Source organism: Puma concolor, chromosome B2, assembly GCF_028749965.1.
Source record: "Puma concolor isolate L17-30 chromosome B2, mPumCon1.1.hap2, whole genome shotgun sequence".
NCBI lineage: Eukaryota > Metazoa > Chordata > Mammalia > Carnivora > Felidae > Puma > Puma concolor.
Window position 1 is genome coordinate 63,777,166 of NC_141671.1, and position 17,342 is coordinate 63,794,507.

Sequence of the window (17,342 nt, forward strand, 5' to 3'; positions counted from 1 at the left end):
ATGATCTCACCATTCATGAGTTCAAGCCATACAATGGGCTCTGTGCGTACAGCTCAGAGCCTGGAGCCTGCTTCAGATTCTGGGTATCCCTCTCTCTCTGCCCCTTTTCCATTCGCTCTCTCTCTCTCCTTCAAAAATAAAAATTAAAAAAATAAATAAAATCTGATTTAGCTTACAGTTACCAAGCCTTATAATTCCTTCATCACTAATGTCTACCTGGAGTATCAAGATTAAAAATCTTTCAAGTATTCAATTCTTTATAGACCAAAATTAAGTAAAAGTTAAAAAGAAATTGTATAATTTAGGGCTATGCTATTCTTGAACTATAGCTATCTTGTGGGTCTTCTGTGTTAATATTATCTATAATATGTTTATGTAACAAAATTTGTTCTAAGTGAATGGATGCATGATACCTTTTTGATTGACAATTAAGACTGAACATTTGTGGGCTTTAAGCAAGATACATAATATATCCACACACAGTTTTCAGAAGATGTTAACGCTTGAGGTGTTGAAGAGGAGAAAAGTGTCCCATCTCTAAGTAAGCCTCTCTTTTTCTTCAGAAATAAGCTTTTCAGATAGCCCTAGGCTATGATAAAAATTTTCAGGTTTTAAAGTGACATATCTTGATGGCTTATTATCAGATTTTTGCTCCTTACATGAAGAAAAATATTTTATTTGGCACAAAAATTTATTTCCATCAGAACTTTTTCATACTTGCTAATTGAACTAATAACTGTCAAAAAGATTATTTATGGGGAATTAAATCATATAAGTGCTCCTGTTAAAATAGATGTCTGTAAATATATGTTTTCTGTTTTAGCGGGGAGTAAAAATATGAATATTGGCCCCATTATTATTGCATTTTCAATAATTCAGATTGAATAATTTTATAGCTGATAAATTAATAGCAGAGTCTCAGAACTCTTCATTCTAACACTGAAACGAACAATGACATATCCATTATTTTTTCATTGACCCTTAAGAATACCCTGTAACAGTGCTATAAGAACACAGAACAGATTTCCGTTATAGGGCAAGTCTTTTTCAGAATTTCTCAAAGGAAATTTTTACGGAAAAACCAAAAGAACCTTGTTTAAGTGGGCTTTGCAAATCCCAAAGACCACATCATTGGAGGCCTCATGGGGTTCAGAGAAATCCTTTTTGACCTTCTAACTTCATATTGCCTAACACCAGCAACAGGTGTGTGTCGTACCACCTGTGAATGCACCACACTAACATTGGCCACAGTCTAAGAGAATAGGAACATCTTCCCATATCCTCATGTCTCCTGTGAACAGAAGTGCCATAAAAATACACTGGAGCAAATGGACTAGCTACCTACCTGGAAAATACCGGGTAATGACTCCTATCAACAACTTGATTATCCCATAGGAGATTTTAGAAATATGATTTTACCTCTACTGCTTTTTTCCACTTCAAACTATTTTTCACAATAATCCAAGACAATTTGTATGGATTTTATTTATTAAAAATGTATAAGCAATATAAGAAATATTTCCTTCGATTTAGAGGGAGACTGGATACAGGTATACTTATTTTTATTTCTATGTATTTTTGACACGCAGTAACATAATTTGGTCATTTGTAGTCTTTATTGATTCTTCCAATATGAATTCAAAAGTCTTTTCCCATATTTACTTTTGCAATCTTCCTGTGAAGGAGGCGGGTGTACGCAGGGGAGGAATATAGCCTTGCAGTTTAAGAAGGAGAAAAGAAACGAAACCATATAACTGGCATTTTAAATGTGATGTATATGGGGCTTGATTTATTCTAAATGTGCCTTTGCTTTTAGTGGATCCAATTTTAAAACCAAATCATTTCAAGTCAGAAGGGAAGGGAGAAATGCTCACTTTGGTGCTGTCAATTATATTCCACATTTAAAAAAAAAAGCAAATTGATTATTTGCATAACAATTTGTTGTGACCTTCAGAGTTGACATCTTAATATGTAAATTTTGTAAAATTTGTATTCCTGAAAATACAGTTTCTTTTTCTGGAGCAACTTTCTCTATTGAATTGCTTTAGTAGATGCCTCTGACAAATGAGAAAACAAAAAGGGGGAATAAGAAGAAAAAACATTAAACCAAATGATTTATCACACATTACTTTCAGCAACAAAAACTAGGTCTTGGAAGCTAATATGTACAATACCTCATAAGACAGAATCTAATAGAATAAATATAGTTGCTTCCTTCATTTATTTGTCATTTCATGATTGGAATTCATTTGCATTAAGCACATAACGACATCTACTATTTACTATTCTCCACATTGCTATGGAAATTCAAACCACACAAGTTATGAAACCTTTGAAATAGTTACTGTTGCTAGGAAACCACTTTCTTAGTGCCTGCACATTCTTCTCATCTCTCCTGTCTCTGGCTGTGCCTGGCTCTAAGACAATCTTACAGCTTAGTGTCAGAGGGGGAAAATAACAAGATTGTGATACAAAATAAGCTACGATAAAACCCTTTCACTAAATGGAAGGAAAAAGGCAAGTACTTAAATAGATAATTTTGTTGTATCAGTATGTGAGGGTCCTGTGGCTGCTCTGTAGTGGAAGGAGAAGGGCCAAGCTCCTCTTTTCTCTTCCTCCAGCACTGGCAGGAGGTCTAGGCTGCACCAGATGAGGTCCCAGAATCTTCATCCAACCCACAAAGTGATTTTGTAATAAAATGCTTAAAATAAACATGAACAGCTTTTTCTTTCTTTTTTTCCCTCATTCTCTCTTTCTCTCATTCCCCTCTACCTTTTTTTTTCTTCCATTTCCAGTTGGTCTATTTCCATAAAGGATACAGATAAACAAAATGATTTACAGTCACATGGCAGTGAATATATGAAACAGACAAGCATCCTTACCTATCTCATCTAAAACCAATATTCTCCCAAACCATTAAAAAAATAAATGAAGCCAATTGTGGTGAAATAACTAGATAGCAATTTGAAAAGCAGTCGTATTGCATATAATATAGTTCAGATGGAGAGTTGCATGAATCTCCAAGCCTGACCATATACAGGGAAACTATGTGTGACTCCTTATTATAGAAGTGTCTATCTGTGCACTCCCTTACTGAAAGACAGCAAGAGTTTCAGTTAGTCTTTGGAGATGAGGGAGTGGGTGATAGGAGACTTCAAAACATAATGGGGTCCTGAGAGGGAAAATGGGGTTAGAGGATTAAGGGAGTGAAAGTTTCAAGTAAGGGAAGATGGGGAGAGATTACTAGGCATGTGGTCTCCATGGAATGCACCTATGGTGAATATAGAGTGGTCTTCTCTGGGACCATCTGGGGTACATGGAGGAATAAAGCAAGTGATTTGTTCCTAGACACTTGAGTGATTTAAAAAAAAAATTGGTTGTAACTGTAACACCAAGAGAAAGGCAATACTTACATTTGAGGGCATAGCATTGATTAACTGATATTTTAGAGCTTTCCCATGGGGGTGTTCAGTGGCCATGGTAAGAAGCCACTGTGTGTCATGTCATGAAGAAGCTCAGTAGATTTTATAAAGTTAGTGAGTGGTCCAGGATGGGAGGGTCAGGGTACTACTGATCCTAAGACTTTCAGCTTGCTCAGAAGGACAAAGATTTAACAAGGAAATACGTTGCTAAGAGCCTTGTCTTTGTCACGCTGAATTGAAAGTTCAGGAAGAAAAACATTTAAAGATTATTTTGTTTTGTTTTCTGGGAATAGGAGATTAGCTCATGGTACTGCAATAAAACTGGATTTTATCAGGGGCACCTGGTGGCTCAGTTGGTTAAGCGCCCGACTTCGGCTCGGGTCATGATTTTGTGGTCCGTCATGATTTTGTGGTCCGTGAGTTTGAGCCCCACATCAGGTTCTGTGCTGACAGCTCAGAGCCTGGAGCCTGCTTCAGATTCTGTATCTCCATCTCTCTGCCCCTCCCCTGCTGGTGCGCTCGCTCTCTCTCTCTCAAAAATAAATGTTAAAAAAAATTAAAAAACAAAGCAAAACTGAATTTTATCAGAACAGAGAATAGAAAGCACAAAGACTGCCTTTAAATAGGAACATGGATGGGACATAAACAAGGAGGATAAGCTCATATTACTGTATACTTATTTCCAGAAACCAGCTCATTCCACTTCTTAGGCAAGGGAATGTATAAATCCTACCTCTCCTTCCAGAGTAGGCTTTCCTGACTTGAGCATACTTGCAATTATATTATGAATATTTACATCAGTCTGAATCTGCACTTTTGGTTCTCCAAGCCCATGCAGAGATCTAGGAGTTTAACAAGAGCACGAAATCAGATGAGTAAAATGGCATCCGTGAACAAATTGAAACAGAGTTCATGGCAGAGATTGCCAAACTCAGGCATGTCTGCTAGGCGGTACCCAACCATGTCTTGCTTTACCTAAAATTCTTCTGAGTATCTGGCCAAGTGGATAGGCAAATCCCACTTCCCACTCCTGCCACTTCCCTGGGGAGCATAACTCTGCAACATTGTTAAACTGGTGGCAGGAAGTCAAGTATGTCTGGAATAGAGGCTTGAAATAAATGGAAGTGTGGAGGTCCTGAATTAGGATTTTAGGTCCTGCCTCAAAGTGGATGGCAAGAGGCTCAAATAAAGTATCTTCTGTGAAGGTGGGGGTGTTGGATCTGACACACAGCTTCCTCCCCCCTCTTCTCATTCACATGCCAAAGAAATGCTGTTCCGTTTTTCAGATCACATATGTGACTTGCCCTCTAGGGAAGCTTGTGCTGTGCCGAAAACTGATACCAAAAAAGCTAAAAAATCTAGTTTTGAGAGTAAGTGATCCTTTAGCTGTTAAAAGATTACAGTAGGAAGTCATCAGGACTGAAATTTAGGACTGAAGTCCCTATTTTCCTTCTATGTATAGCAAACAACAAACCATTTTTTATTCCCTTTGTTCTCAGAGAAGTCAGGTAATACTTTCATAACGTGAAGTCATTCGTGTTGTTTATGGCAGTTGGTTGGCGTAATACACATGAAATTGAGAAGAACCTTATTGGTTAATCTAATGATTAAATTACATGGAATTTAATATGATTAAAAAGAGCTGAGTCATTTGTTTAATATGAATCAATAATAAACATCAGATTCAGAAAAAAAAATACAGAGTACATAAAAACTCCCTCCTCCCCTAAGCTACCACACTCAAATAATTATAAAAATGTAACTCAATTTCTTTTCTTGTCTTAAAATGATCTCCGGAGTAGGAAATGAGGAATAACTGGAGGTAAAACTGTCTTCTTAAAAGGTGTAGAGATTTGGGGTCTGAGCTGCTTGGTAGCTAAATACAGAGCCCATTTCAAACAGAGCAGCTCTTTCCTGTGCGGCTTCTCTGAATTGCAACGCTGCCAGCCACCGCTCGGTGCTCTTCCCCAGCAATCTCTAAATCTGGCACCAGCTTTCACAGTGACACTCTGCCAACTGCCTTCAGAGTGAGGACCAACCGAGAGGCTCTCAGCTTGCTGCTCCTGAGAGGAAGCAGATCGCTCTCCTGTGGGGGACGAGGGAAGTGAGACACACCCCTGCACACTTCTTTGAATTCATGTCTCACCCAGGAATGCGTCCACAATAAATGGGCGTATAGCTTTGCAGGAGTTTTTAGAGCAGCCCCCAGCTGGAGCCAGCCGGGACAACTCTGGTGGTGCCTCTGGTAGATACTTTCAGAAGACAGCCTCCATAGCATATTCTTTTTACCTCATCTTGTTTTTGAAGATGTTTCTTGGTATGCTTTTTTCATTCCACAACATGACATCAGATTTCCTTAAAGTGCCCTATATATTCCAAGGCTATTTACATACCTGTTCTTTGCTACTCCCCCGATACTTTTTAACCCTCTGTCTGGCTGTCACTTATGGCGAAAGACCCATTGCAGAGTATTATAAAGAGAGGACATTTTGGAGACTAGATTTTAATTGTGCCAGAATAAGGCAAGTGTTTAATTACTCATGGCAAGTTTACTTAAAAATTATATTTACTTGTCTTATGTAAGTTTAAAAAATGAGGGGCGCCTGGGTGGCGCAGTCGGTTAAGCGTCCGACTTCAACCAGGTCACGATCTCGCCGTCCGTGAGTTCGAGCCCCGCGTCAGGCTCTGGGCTGATGGCTTGGAGCCTGGAGCCTGTTTCCGATTCTGTGTCTCCCTCTCTCTCTGCCCCTCCCCCGTTCATGCTCTGTCTCTCTCTGTCCCAAAAATAAATAAACGTTGAAAAAAAAATTTAAAAAAAATATTTAAAAAAAAAATGATAACATTGCAAGATGTGAGAGTTACATAAAAATTTTTAATTAAGTTGTTGCCTAAAATAAGTGGCTTGTTCCCAACAAAAAGTAATAAGTTAGGTGAAAGAGCTTAAATAATAAATCTATGAATCTTCTAACAATTTTTTTTCTTCAGTCTTAATCACAAGCCAAGAAACACCAAGACTGTTATTGTCCAGCACTGTAAATATGACAGTTGGCACAGAAGAGTTCAATATCAGGTTGGAATAGGCTGATAGAGATTCTGTCTTTGTTTTTTGTGCTTCCTTCTTATCTAGAATTAATACTATTTCTTGTGGTCTTGCTTTTTAAACAATTCCAGTTGTTCCCCAACAGTTCAATTCACATTGATTCACCAAAGATAAAAGTCATTTTGTTTACTTGATGGAAAATTCAATTAATTATCAAAACGTTTCCAAATAGCTGCAGATACATTTCCCAGCTACTGTCTTGCCTAAAACACCCTTTTCTGTGACATGGAATATGCATTATGAAATCTAGCCTAATCATTCTTCCCTGACAGTGTTGGACAAATATTTAAGGCTAATTCATCTAGATCGCCTGAATGCACTTTTAAAATTTTGTAAAAATCGAACAGAGCATTTGGAATCGAGGTGAATTTCTCCTGCAGAGCTTTCTGAATTAGAAGTAACTGAAGCCCTAAAAGTGTCAGAGAGTCTAGCACTTAAATTACGGCATTTATATGATCACTAAAATGACTTTGAATTTACTGGAGAATTTTTATGTTTTTCTGTTTTATATTTCTTCTGAATAGCATTGACTGATTCACAAAGCTGACATCATTCTCCAGAGTAGAAATGCCCTTAATCCATTGTCATATTTGGGAACTGGGGAATTTAAAGTATTGATTTTGTATGTGTATGTTATGAAAAAGAGTAAGATTTCTTCTGTATCTCCTTCACACGATCAGATAGTGGATTTTGAAGAGAAACTTACAGAAGTTGCTTTTCCATATTTCATTGTCAGACAAAAATATCCTTGGCAGCTACACTCTGAAGGTCTGAAAATAGAGAGTGGTTAGTGGGTACCAGTTCAATCACTGTTGGTATTACCAAGTGCCACTCTCATATGTTATATATGCCAGTATTTAGAAATAGATTTGAAAAAAAAATCTTCATGTGACAAGCTCCTGGAAGGCAATATTTTGAACATATTACTTATCTACCTTTATAAATTGTGTTTCTTTAACAGTTGCCTTTGGCACAAACAGAAAATTAGCGTGTACCTATTTTTCTGACAAATATACTTTCTTAGTGTTTTCTCCCAATGCAGATTTCTGTGTGGCAAACAGTGATCGTCTGGCAAACACTAGACACATTACCAATTTTTTTATTATTAGTGTGTCACTCTAGGACCTACAGATATTACTTCTTAATCTAAAAAGGAGGATCCTGAAAGCATTTGCATCCAAAGAATCTAACTTTGTCCATGTCATGTCTCTTTCAAGGGAGAAGCTGTACGACTTAGTTCTCAATATTTATCCAATTCTTCAGGAAAAGATGATGAGAGTAGATTTCACTGAGCCTATGCTTATACCAATGTGTTTTAAAGACCAAAGAAGAAATTATCTTGCTCAATTATATCAGGGAACTTCTCATCCTTTTTTTCCAGTAAATCTCAGATTAAAAGATATCAGAATCATAGGATAGAAAAGAGGTCGAAGAGCACTGAGTTCATCCTCCACTCCCTAAATTCATGGCAAGAGTGATTACATCACCAGGATTAGAACCTAAGGTGGAAAAAAAGAAGTAGACAAGGTCTCATCATATATACTGGTTGGCCAGGAGTCTGCAGTGGTGACTAAATTTATGTCACTTTCCAAATCTTTCAGTAATGACAATCTTTTCAGTTGCTGAAAACAACTTAATAGGCTCAGTTTTCTTCTGGCCAACATGTATACTATGCACACCTCACAGTAAAACAGTGACAGGATATTTTATGCCAGTGCTTCTCAAAAGTAAAGATCATCATGTGTTCACTTTCGTCGTCTGTGTGATGGCGCTACTGTCACACGGGATATGTGACATCATCTCTGCTTTGTTTTTTAATCCAACAAAACAGATTAGAATAAACTAGAGGGAGAATATCAATACTGTGAAGCCAAAACAACAAAATATGAACAAAATGACCTTGCCATTGACTTGGATAAGAAGCAACTGCGATAATGTCTATCAATAGCTTGTTAGGAGCCTAATGAGCCACAGGAAGTGGAAAAAAGACCTGTTGATGCAAAGGCATCATATGATCAGAATAACTCTCAATTGATTTGTGTGTTTCTTATTCATCCATTCATGTTTACTCGTTTAATAAAGGATTTAATGTTCACATTTCCTTGTGGTATGTGTTTCTTGATTTAGAATCCAATTGTGAATGGGTGTTAAGGAAGTTTGGCTTTGCTAAGTGATCTTCTTCTTCTTCTTCTTCTTCTTCTTCTTCTTCTTCTTCTTAAACAACCAGAGACAAGGTGTTTTTGTTATCTTTCTGTTTCATTGTGTTTTCTTTTTACACCAGGGCATATAGTACTTGAAGGGAGATAAGAAATCATTTCCCCAGTAGGATCCCTTACATGAGACATAATGGGAAAATCCCAAATCAATTCCAGTTGAAGATCATTGAGTAATCTCATTTTCACAATGTTTAAAGCTATTATGAAGATTATGCCACACCAAATAGTAAATCCCCCTTGAAAGACACACACATTGTTTGTAACAGTGAAAATAAAATCTGCCCGCTGGCAAGAATTGCTGTTCAGCGAGACACAGCCATTGTGATAACTGAGGACTTCCCAGCGCTTCCCTCTATAGATTATGGCAAGTGATCAATTTCCTTAGCATAAAGTCCAGGTATACCAGTATACATTTTAAGAAGTAAACAAAATGGGTATTAGATCATAAAACAATGATAACTGCTTTCTCAGTTGATTGCCAATATAGACAGTATCTTGTCATTGCCAAGAGAGAAGGAAATTGATGTTTCTCCCTCACCCCCACAGGTTCAGGATGCATTTAGATGCCGATTGAGAAACTGTCAGGATCCAATCAATGCTGATTCTTCAAGTTCTTTTCCTAATGGGCATGCTCAAATAATGGTGAGCTTTTATTTTTCTTCTGATGGTTTATTAAGTTATGATTTGTGAAGGGCATAAACAAATTTTGAGTGACTTTGGCTTTAGTTCATTAACAGACTGAGAGACACCAGATAACCATTCTCTCTGGATTGCTTAGGAGGAGAGGATCTGTTATTGGCTCCTTGGTGCCTTGAGTATAGGGTCTCCATGCAACATCAGAGTACTCTCATCCATGCACAAAATTAGGGATAACAGTTTGTCCACAGGAATATGTTTGTTTACAGATCAGAATACTGTAGACTTTCACTTCTGGTCTTAAAGCACTGGTTCTCGACCTTGTTTGTGTATTAGAATCCACACTCCAGATCAATGAAATCAGAATCTCTGGAGTGGGACCTACATATCAGTGGTTCCAATATGCAGCCTAAGATTAGAACCACTGCCCTAAAATAGAAGAGGGATAGCCACGATTCCACTAAAAGGGCTGTCATTATACATGGGCTCCAACTATTGAGATTAAGGGGTACTTTAGGCGTCGGCACTTTGGTATCTTTTAGAAATAAGATTTAAACTATGATTTGTTAAAATCAGGGCTTGGAGATTTCTTTTACAATATATTTAATTTATTATGAATGTTTTGGGATTAGGCAACATAAAATAGTGTAAGCTATATACTAGTAGCTAAGACTTGAGAAGGAATAATCTATTCTGTGTTAAAAACAAATATTGAAATTTCTAATTTAAAATATTAAAAAAATTCTAAATAATATCATCCAGTATATGACCAGAAGAGCTTGATTAAGATGGGCTAATTTAATTTTACCATTTAAAAAAAGTACATGATTTATTTAAAATAAAAGTTTTAAGAAAATACGGAGATGAAACTGAACCCTAGCAGGTTGTAGACCAGCTTAATATTGTTTAATCTTCCATTTTAGTTCCTAAACCTAAAAGTCTTTTGTCGATTTGAATGAAAATGGATCATGAGAAGAGCCTAGTTTGACTACTAGGGTTTGACAAAGCTGTACTATAAGATACTATATTATAAACAATATATTCAAAGTGAATACTTTGAGAATACAAAAAACATGTATTTAAGTATGTTTGTAATAGTGCGATTCTTTTTTTTATTGTGGTTTAAGGAATTGCCTTGAAATTCTATCCTTTTGTATATGGTGCAGTCTCCTGACTGAAGATGACAGTGGGTATTGTATTGCTTTATTAAAATTGTATGCCATTTTTCCACTGCTTTTATTCAGCATTCGGTCTCTAGGGAGTAGTCTTGAACACAATTTGATTATTCCTTGAGAATTTTTTTTTTGCACAAAATAATAATCTAGTGCTGCCTAGTCGGATATCTGTAACTTCAGTTAATCTAGTTAGTAAAAGTCGCTTGAGGTCTTCATCAAATGATGATTCTATACCTTATTATTTCTTGTTACAGACAGACTTTGAAAAGGATGTAGACATTGCTTGTCGATCAGGTAAGAATATTTGGATTTTGAAAATATCATTAGGGATGTTAAATCATTTTTATGATTTTTATTTTAAAGCAAATGCTGCAGTTTACATACCACATATTACTGCGGATGAATAGAGAATCTTCCAAAGGGAAACATTTCAGTAGCAGAATGTGGTGGAGAGGAAGGGGTGGGGGGTGAAGGGCGAATGAGGATTGAGAAACTAAGAATTAGGAAGCACAGCAACAGGAGAAAAGCATTGACTTAGAGACCTAACACTTCCATTCCACTGCTTACTGGTTGTCAGGTGTAAGGCCAGGTTAGCCTCTTTGTGCCTCAGTTCTATCATCTGTGAAATATGGGTTGTTGCAAGGATCAAATACATTGTGTGTGTTTGTGTGGATCATACTGCTGCTATTGTTATATTCTTAGCAAGGCCCAGAAGAAACCATGCAGCAGTCTCTGCCTTAGAGCGCTAGGGTCCGTCCCATGGACATGGTCTCTGATGGCTATCCTCAGCCTGTGGCTAAACCCTCACCAGGAGTAGATGATTCAAGAGTTTCAAAGGAAACTATTTGTTTAATTTTTTGGATAATTCCAGTTGTTTATATTGGGATATATAACATACCTTATTTTACCTTGTATTCATTGACTTTAGTGCTGCTCTCTAGAATAAGACTGGATATCTACTTCATCTAAATATCTGGATGTTTAAAAGCAAATACTATTTAGTCCAATCCAAGTCCTTTTTCTCCAGACTAAACAAACCATGTTTCCTCATTCATTCCTCATAGCATTCCTCACCAGCAAGCATGGTCCCCCACATAGCCTCCAATTTGTCAATAATTTTTAAATTATGGTGCCCAAATGTACACACTTGTTCAACATTTATCATAGTTGGCTCCTTGCTTATATTAATGTTATCTACATTTGCATATTATTTCATAGCAACTGGTATATTACTACTGTCAACTTGTCATGTAAACCTCAAAGACTTTTTATAGTAGTTGTCACAACTTTACCAGTATAGGATTATATAAAGGCTCTGGGTTTTTTTCCCTTGAAGAAAAATCTGGCCTTGCATTTATCTCTGTTTGCTAGTTTCAGATTAGCGTTCTATCCATTTGAAATTTTTTGGCCATTGAAAGTTTGATAAGAATATTTTCTGAACGTTTATTCAAACTGTCAATTAAAAAGTTGGATGGGAGAAGAGTATAGATCCCTGCTGTGTTCAGTAGGGCACCTCCCACCTACCCCACACTGACTCCCTTTAAGTATATTTTTCAGACTCAACTGATAAACATTAAACATCTATGCAGGCTCAGAGATTACAGAGTTGTTATAATCACAAGAATATGAGAGACTAAGTTCATACTCTCATTTCTTTTTTTAAATGCTTATTTAGCTATTTATGAGAAGCAGGGGATGGGCAGAGAGAGAAGGAGAGAGAATCCCAAGCAGACTCTGCACTGTCAGCACAGAGCTAGACGTGGGGCTCAAACTTATGAACCATGAGACCATGACCTAAGCCAAAATCAAGAATCAGATGCCTAACCAGCTGAGCCACCCAGGTGCCCCCATATTCTCAGTTCTGAATTTACTGAAAATACTCAATGTAGAATATGGTACTAGCAGAGCAGAATAACTGTCATAACTTGGGAGCACATAGTGGGCCTGGGGATAGGGTATTAGGAATCATTCTTTCTTGTTTAATATCTAACAAAATATTGCTAAGAAACAATCTTACTGGTGTTTGGATTTCTAAGTCTACCATTTCTGTTTTTGGAAAATTGATAAAACATTCTCCTTTGCTCCATCCGCCTCCATAATTTCTCAAAGATCACTAGCCATGGTGCCAGGTTCCACATCTGTGTTCCAAGATGGGACATGATCTGTCAGGGGTCCAGAAGCCCGAGTTTATTTAAAATAATTAAGTATTCATTGGATTCCTATTTTCCTACCTTTAGTTTAGTTTTCTTTCAGTCTCTTTTGGTGTACTCTTCACAGTTCTCCTTGACAGAGAATCAAAATAGGAACAATTAGTTTTGCCCAGACCAGCAGTGTTAGCATCATCTGGGAACTTGTTAAAATTGCAGACTTTAGGCGCTACCCCAGACCTACTGGGTGCTGGGGTACAGTAATCAGTGTTCTCACAAGCCATCCAGGAAATCTGATGTATGCTGAAGTTGCAAAACCACCGTGTTAGACCATCCTCTCCAAGCTGTGATCTCATTCATCAGTATTCATCCTGCTCTTTTGTTAAATTACCCCTTAGCCCCAGACTTCATTGCATTCTGGGATTTAGTATTCCTACCATTATTTTATTGGAAAATATTTTTGTAACGTTTTCATTTTTGTCTGGGCCCTTTTTAACTGAGCTCATCGGGAACTTTCCTCTGAGTTTTTCTAGAGGTTTGTGTTCATGTACAAATAGATTTAATTTTAAAGTTTCAATTCATGGACTCTGAGTAATCTTTCTCTAAGTTATGTTGAAATTCACTTTCCCAAAAGGTAGAATATATATCTGATAATGCAAAATATTTAGGTACTTTTTGTTTTGTTGTGCCGTGTTTGGGTTTTGCCTTTCACAACTTAGTTAATTTCTCGTCAAAGTCCTATCCCTTCAACATCATGTCTGTATGTGTAGGTGGTATGCATTTGTTTATGTTTCTCCAAAATTTGGGTATCTATTTTAAGTAAGTCTAAGAGGAAGACCTATCTTTCATATCGAGTAGACACTATTTCATAAGAAGAATTTTTCAGTAAAGATAGCTGTGTCATTTGATAAAAATGTGGTGAGTAGAACTACAAATGGTATTAACTGATACAAAACTAAATGTAGCTTGTACAAATACAGATCATAAAATCAGTATTCAGTACCAAAGTTTCACTTATAGTTTACAATATATTCATAAAAGTATAAAATTATCTGTATGTCCTTAATGTCAAAAGACATGTGCCTGTAACTGCCTTTAAATTGTATTTCTATAAATTTTGGATTAATTTTTACATATAGTTAAGATTAAAAATTTAGAGATTTTTTTAAAAGTATTTTATTTAGAATGTCATTAACTCTATTAATTTAACATACTTTGCCCATTAATGTTTTTATGCAAATTGTTCCTAGCAACCACAGTTTATCACTGATCTATTAAGAGGTTTAGAAATAACTTTTTAAAACTAAATGATTCTACCTTTTTATATAATAAATACAAAAAGTTACAACCAAATTGTGGATTAATAAAAAATATATAGGGGCGCCTGGGTGGCTCAATCAGTTGAGCGTCTGACTTCAGCTCAGGTCATGATCTCCCTGTTCGTGAGTTCGAGCCCCGCATCGGGCTCAGTGCTGACAGCATAGAGCCTGGAGCCTGCTTCGAATTCTGTGTCTCCCTCTCTCTCTGCTCCTCCCCCGCTCATGCTCTGTTTCTCTCTCTCTTTCTCTCTCTCTCTCTCTCTCTCTCCTTCAAAAAAAAAATTAAAAAAATATATAGATGTAAGTTTAACTTGATTTTTAGTGTCTGAAACAGAGACCTAATACAATAATTATATACAGTATCTCAAAAGATAAAAGAGATTACATGAATGATGCTTTTTTTTTGAATGATGCATATTTTGCAGTAATTTTGAAGGCTTCTTTATAGTGGGGAAAGACATTCATGATCTGTTTTCAACCTCTGCTTTAATGCATAATTATGATGCTATTTGAAAATTGGATAACAATGGGTAAAATTCAGTATATCTGAAACTTTTCATGAGGAAACAACAAACCAAATATTTTGTAGTTATCTATGCCTAATGACATTTTCATTGACAATTGTTCTGCTTTGTACATAGAACAGCATTTGTGTTCTGTGTGCTTTCAATGCCAAAATTACCAGGAATATTTTTTTAGAATTTCATTCTTTCCTACCTCAAAACTGACAGTCGTTTACAACTAAGCGTGCTTCAAGTCATTCTGCTGCTATTACTCATAATATATGACTTTCTTCTTATATAGAAACAAAAGAAAAAAACTAAAATATATTTCAATCAGAAATTCTGAACCTTTTGTTGGTTTATTTTGGCTTGGTTTGGTTTCATTTTTCCCCTCTCTTAGTACAAGTTAGCATGCATTTTTAATTTTTCTAAGTCATTATTTTTCAAGCTTAAAATTGAATAGAGTTGTCAGAGACTCATACAGTTTTTCCTGCTTAAAGTCAGTGGCAATTTTAATACCCCCTCAAGGGCATTCGAGCATATGGATTGATCTTGTAAAGGAATTCTTTTTTTCCCACATGGAACTGAAGATGATAAATACTTTTGAACCCTGTATCTACCTTGACCATATGGACTTCATAGATAAATGCTCATTAATTTTCAACATGCATAATTTTAGAGGAATTTTTGATGCAGTAGGATGAAATTCTCATTGATTACCTCTCTCAAGAAGTATTTTAATGAATAGAACTTGCAGAATTCTTTAGGGGAAAAGCCTTGAGAAAAAGTCAAATTCATGTGAACATATCCATAATTTCATAAAACTCTTTGCAATAGATTGATGGAGAAACTTCCATGGTAATCTGCCTTTTCCCTAAAAAGCTATGCAGAGTTGTGTAAGAATAGGGTACTGAGATTTTTGAAAGTCCATTAATCAACTTTCCGATATGTTTTAGTTATGGACTACCTATCAGAATCAATGAAGAGTGGTTGAGTAATCTGGACCATCTACAAACAATAGATACACAGTTTTTTAAATATTGTTTTTTTGTTTACTAAGGAAATTATTTAGTAGAGAGATAGCAAAATACAGCAGTGAAAAAATAAAAACACATTGTCTTTTCTGAATTTTTATATCCTAACTTATAGTTCTTCACAAGGATATTGGTCCTTGCCGAGCAGCAACAATAACAGGAACACTCTCTAGGATTTCTCTAAATGATGATGAAGAAGAAAAGGGAACAAACCCTGAAGGGCTAAGCTATTCAACACTGCCTGGAAACGTCATTTCCAAAGTCATTATCCAGCAACCCACGGGTATGCACATGCCCATGAGTATGAATGAGCTGGGCAATCAGTGTTTGAAAAAAGAGAACAGTGAATTGCGAAGAACTGTGTACTTATGTACGGATGACAATTTGAGAGGAGCTGATATGGATATAGTCCATCCTCAAGAAAGAATGATGGAAAGTGACTATATTGTGATGCCCAGAAGTTCTGTAAATACCCAGCCATCAATGAAAGAGGAAAGCAAAATGAATATTGGTATGGAAACCTTGCCACATGAAAGGTTATTGCACTACAAAGTGAATCCTGAATTCAACATGAATCCCCCTGTAATGGACCAGTTCAATATGAACTTAGATCAACACCTTGCACCCCAGGAACATATGCAGAATTTGCCCTTTGAGCCTCGCACAGCTGTGAAGAATTTCATGGCCTCTGAGTTGGATGATAATGCAGGACTATCAAGAAGTGAAACTGGGTCAACGATATCAATGAGTTCATTAGAGGTAAGCAACAGAATAAACCTTTCCTTGATATTTTAAACAGTTGATATTTGATAAATTGATTCATGTGACACTGGATTGAGTCACATGAAAAGAGTCATATTACCTCTTACAGTTATGTATCACACAAATATTTTAGGCATGTTGGGATTAAGATTCTAGACATTTTTTTTTTTCCAGTAGTACATCAGAATGACCTTTCTCAAGATCACGTTTTAAAAAAGGAGTCCTCTAGGGGCGCCTGGGTGGCTCAGTTGGTTAAGTGTCTGACTTCACTTCAGGTCATGATCTCATGGTTTGTGAGTTTGAGCCCCGTGTTGGGCTCTGGGCTGACAGCTCAGAGCCTGGAGCCTGCTTCAGATTCTGTGTCTCCTTCTTTCTTTGCCCCTCCCCAACTTGTGCTGTCTCTCTATGTCTCTCAAAAAATAAATAAATGTAAGAAAAATTTTTTAAAAGGAGTCCTCTATAATTAAAAGGATAACTATCAGTCATAATTCTTTCAGAATGGGAACCAAGTAGAGCACTCAATAGAAAAAATAGAAGATCCTCCTGATGTTTGTCAGGTACTGGAGATCTTTCTCGTGGTTGAAGTAGTTCCTGGATGGCGTTACAAACTCAAACCCAAATCTGGGTTTTCTGTATAAGAGCATCCATTAGAAATACCAAAATTGGAATGTTTCTGTGGGGTCTTCCATTACACTAATTATAAACTCTATTATTATGTTAGGTCAATATCTTTCAGAGTAAATGTTGTGATCTTAGCTCCTGCATAATGATGACCACTAAAACTTTTCATCTTAAATTGTGAACTCTCAGGAGGGATGTACATTGATCAGGTTAAGAGTCAGGACTCTCAGGTCCAACCACATGGCTTTTATAAAAAAAAGCATATTCCCCTCAGCTTCTTTTTTGCTCATAAAGTGAAGTACAGAGTAGTCAACTGTTAGCAGTATCATTCATAATTTATTTCAGTTAATCAAATAAGATCTAAGGAATGTGTCTTGCTTTTTTATGACATGCATCATATCACTGTT

The 17,342-nt window shown here is 36.5% G+C and overlaps 1 protein-coding gene across 4 annotated transcripts in view; it reads left to right on the forward strand.

The window, feature by feature from the left end:
- ADGRB3 (adhesion G protein-coupled receptor B3) overlaps positions 1-17,342 on the forward strand; it is a 731,624-nt gene that overhangs the window by 678,365 nt on the left and 35,917 nt on the right. For all 4 annotated transcript variants that reach the window (XM_086707169.1, XM_086707168.1, XM_086707167.1 and 1 more), the window contains 3 exons: positions 9,285-9,380; positions 10,804-10,843; positions 15,668-16,311. In XM_086707169.1, the coding sequence (XP_086563295.1) occupies positions 9,285-9,380; positions 10,804-10,843; positions 15,668-16,311 (780 nt within the window). The remainder of the gene's footprint in view (positions 1-9,284; positions 9,381-10,803; positions 10,844-15,667; positions 16,312-17,342) is intronic.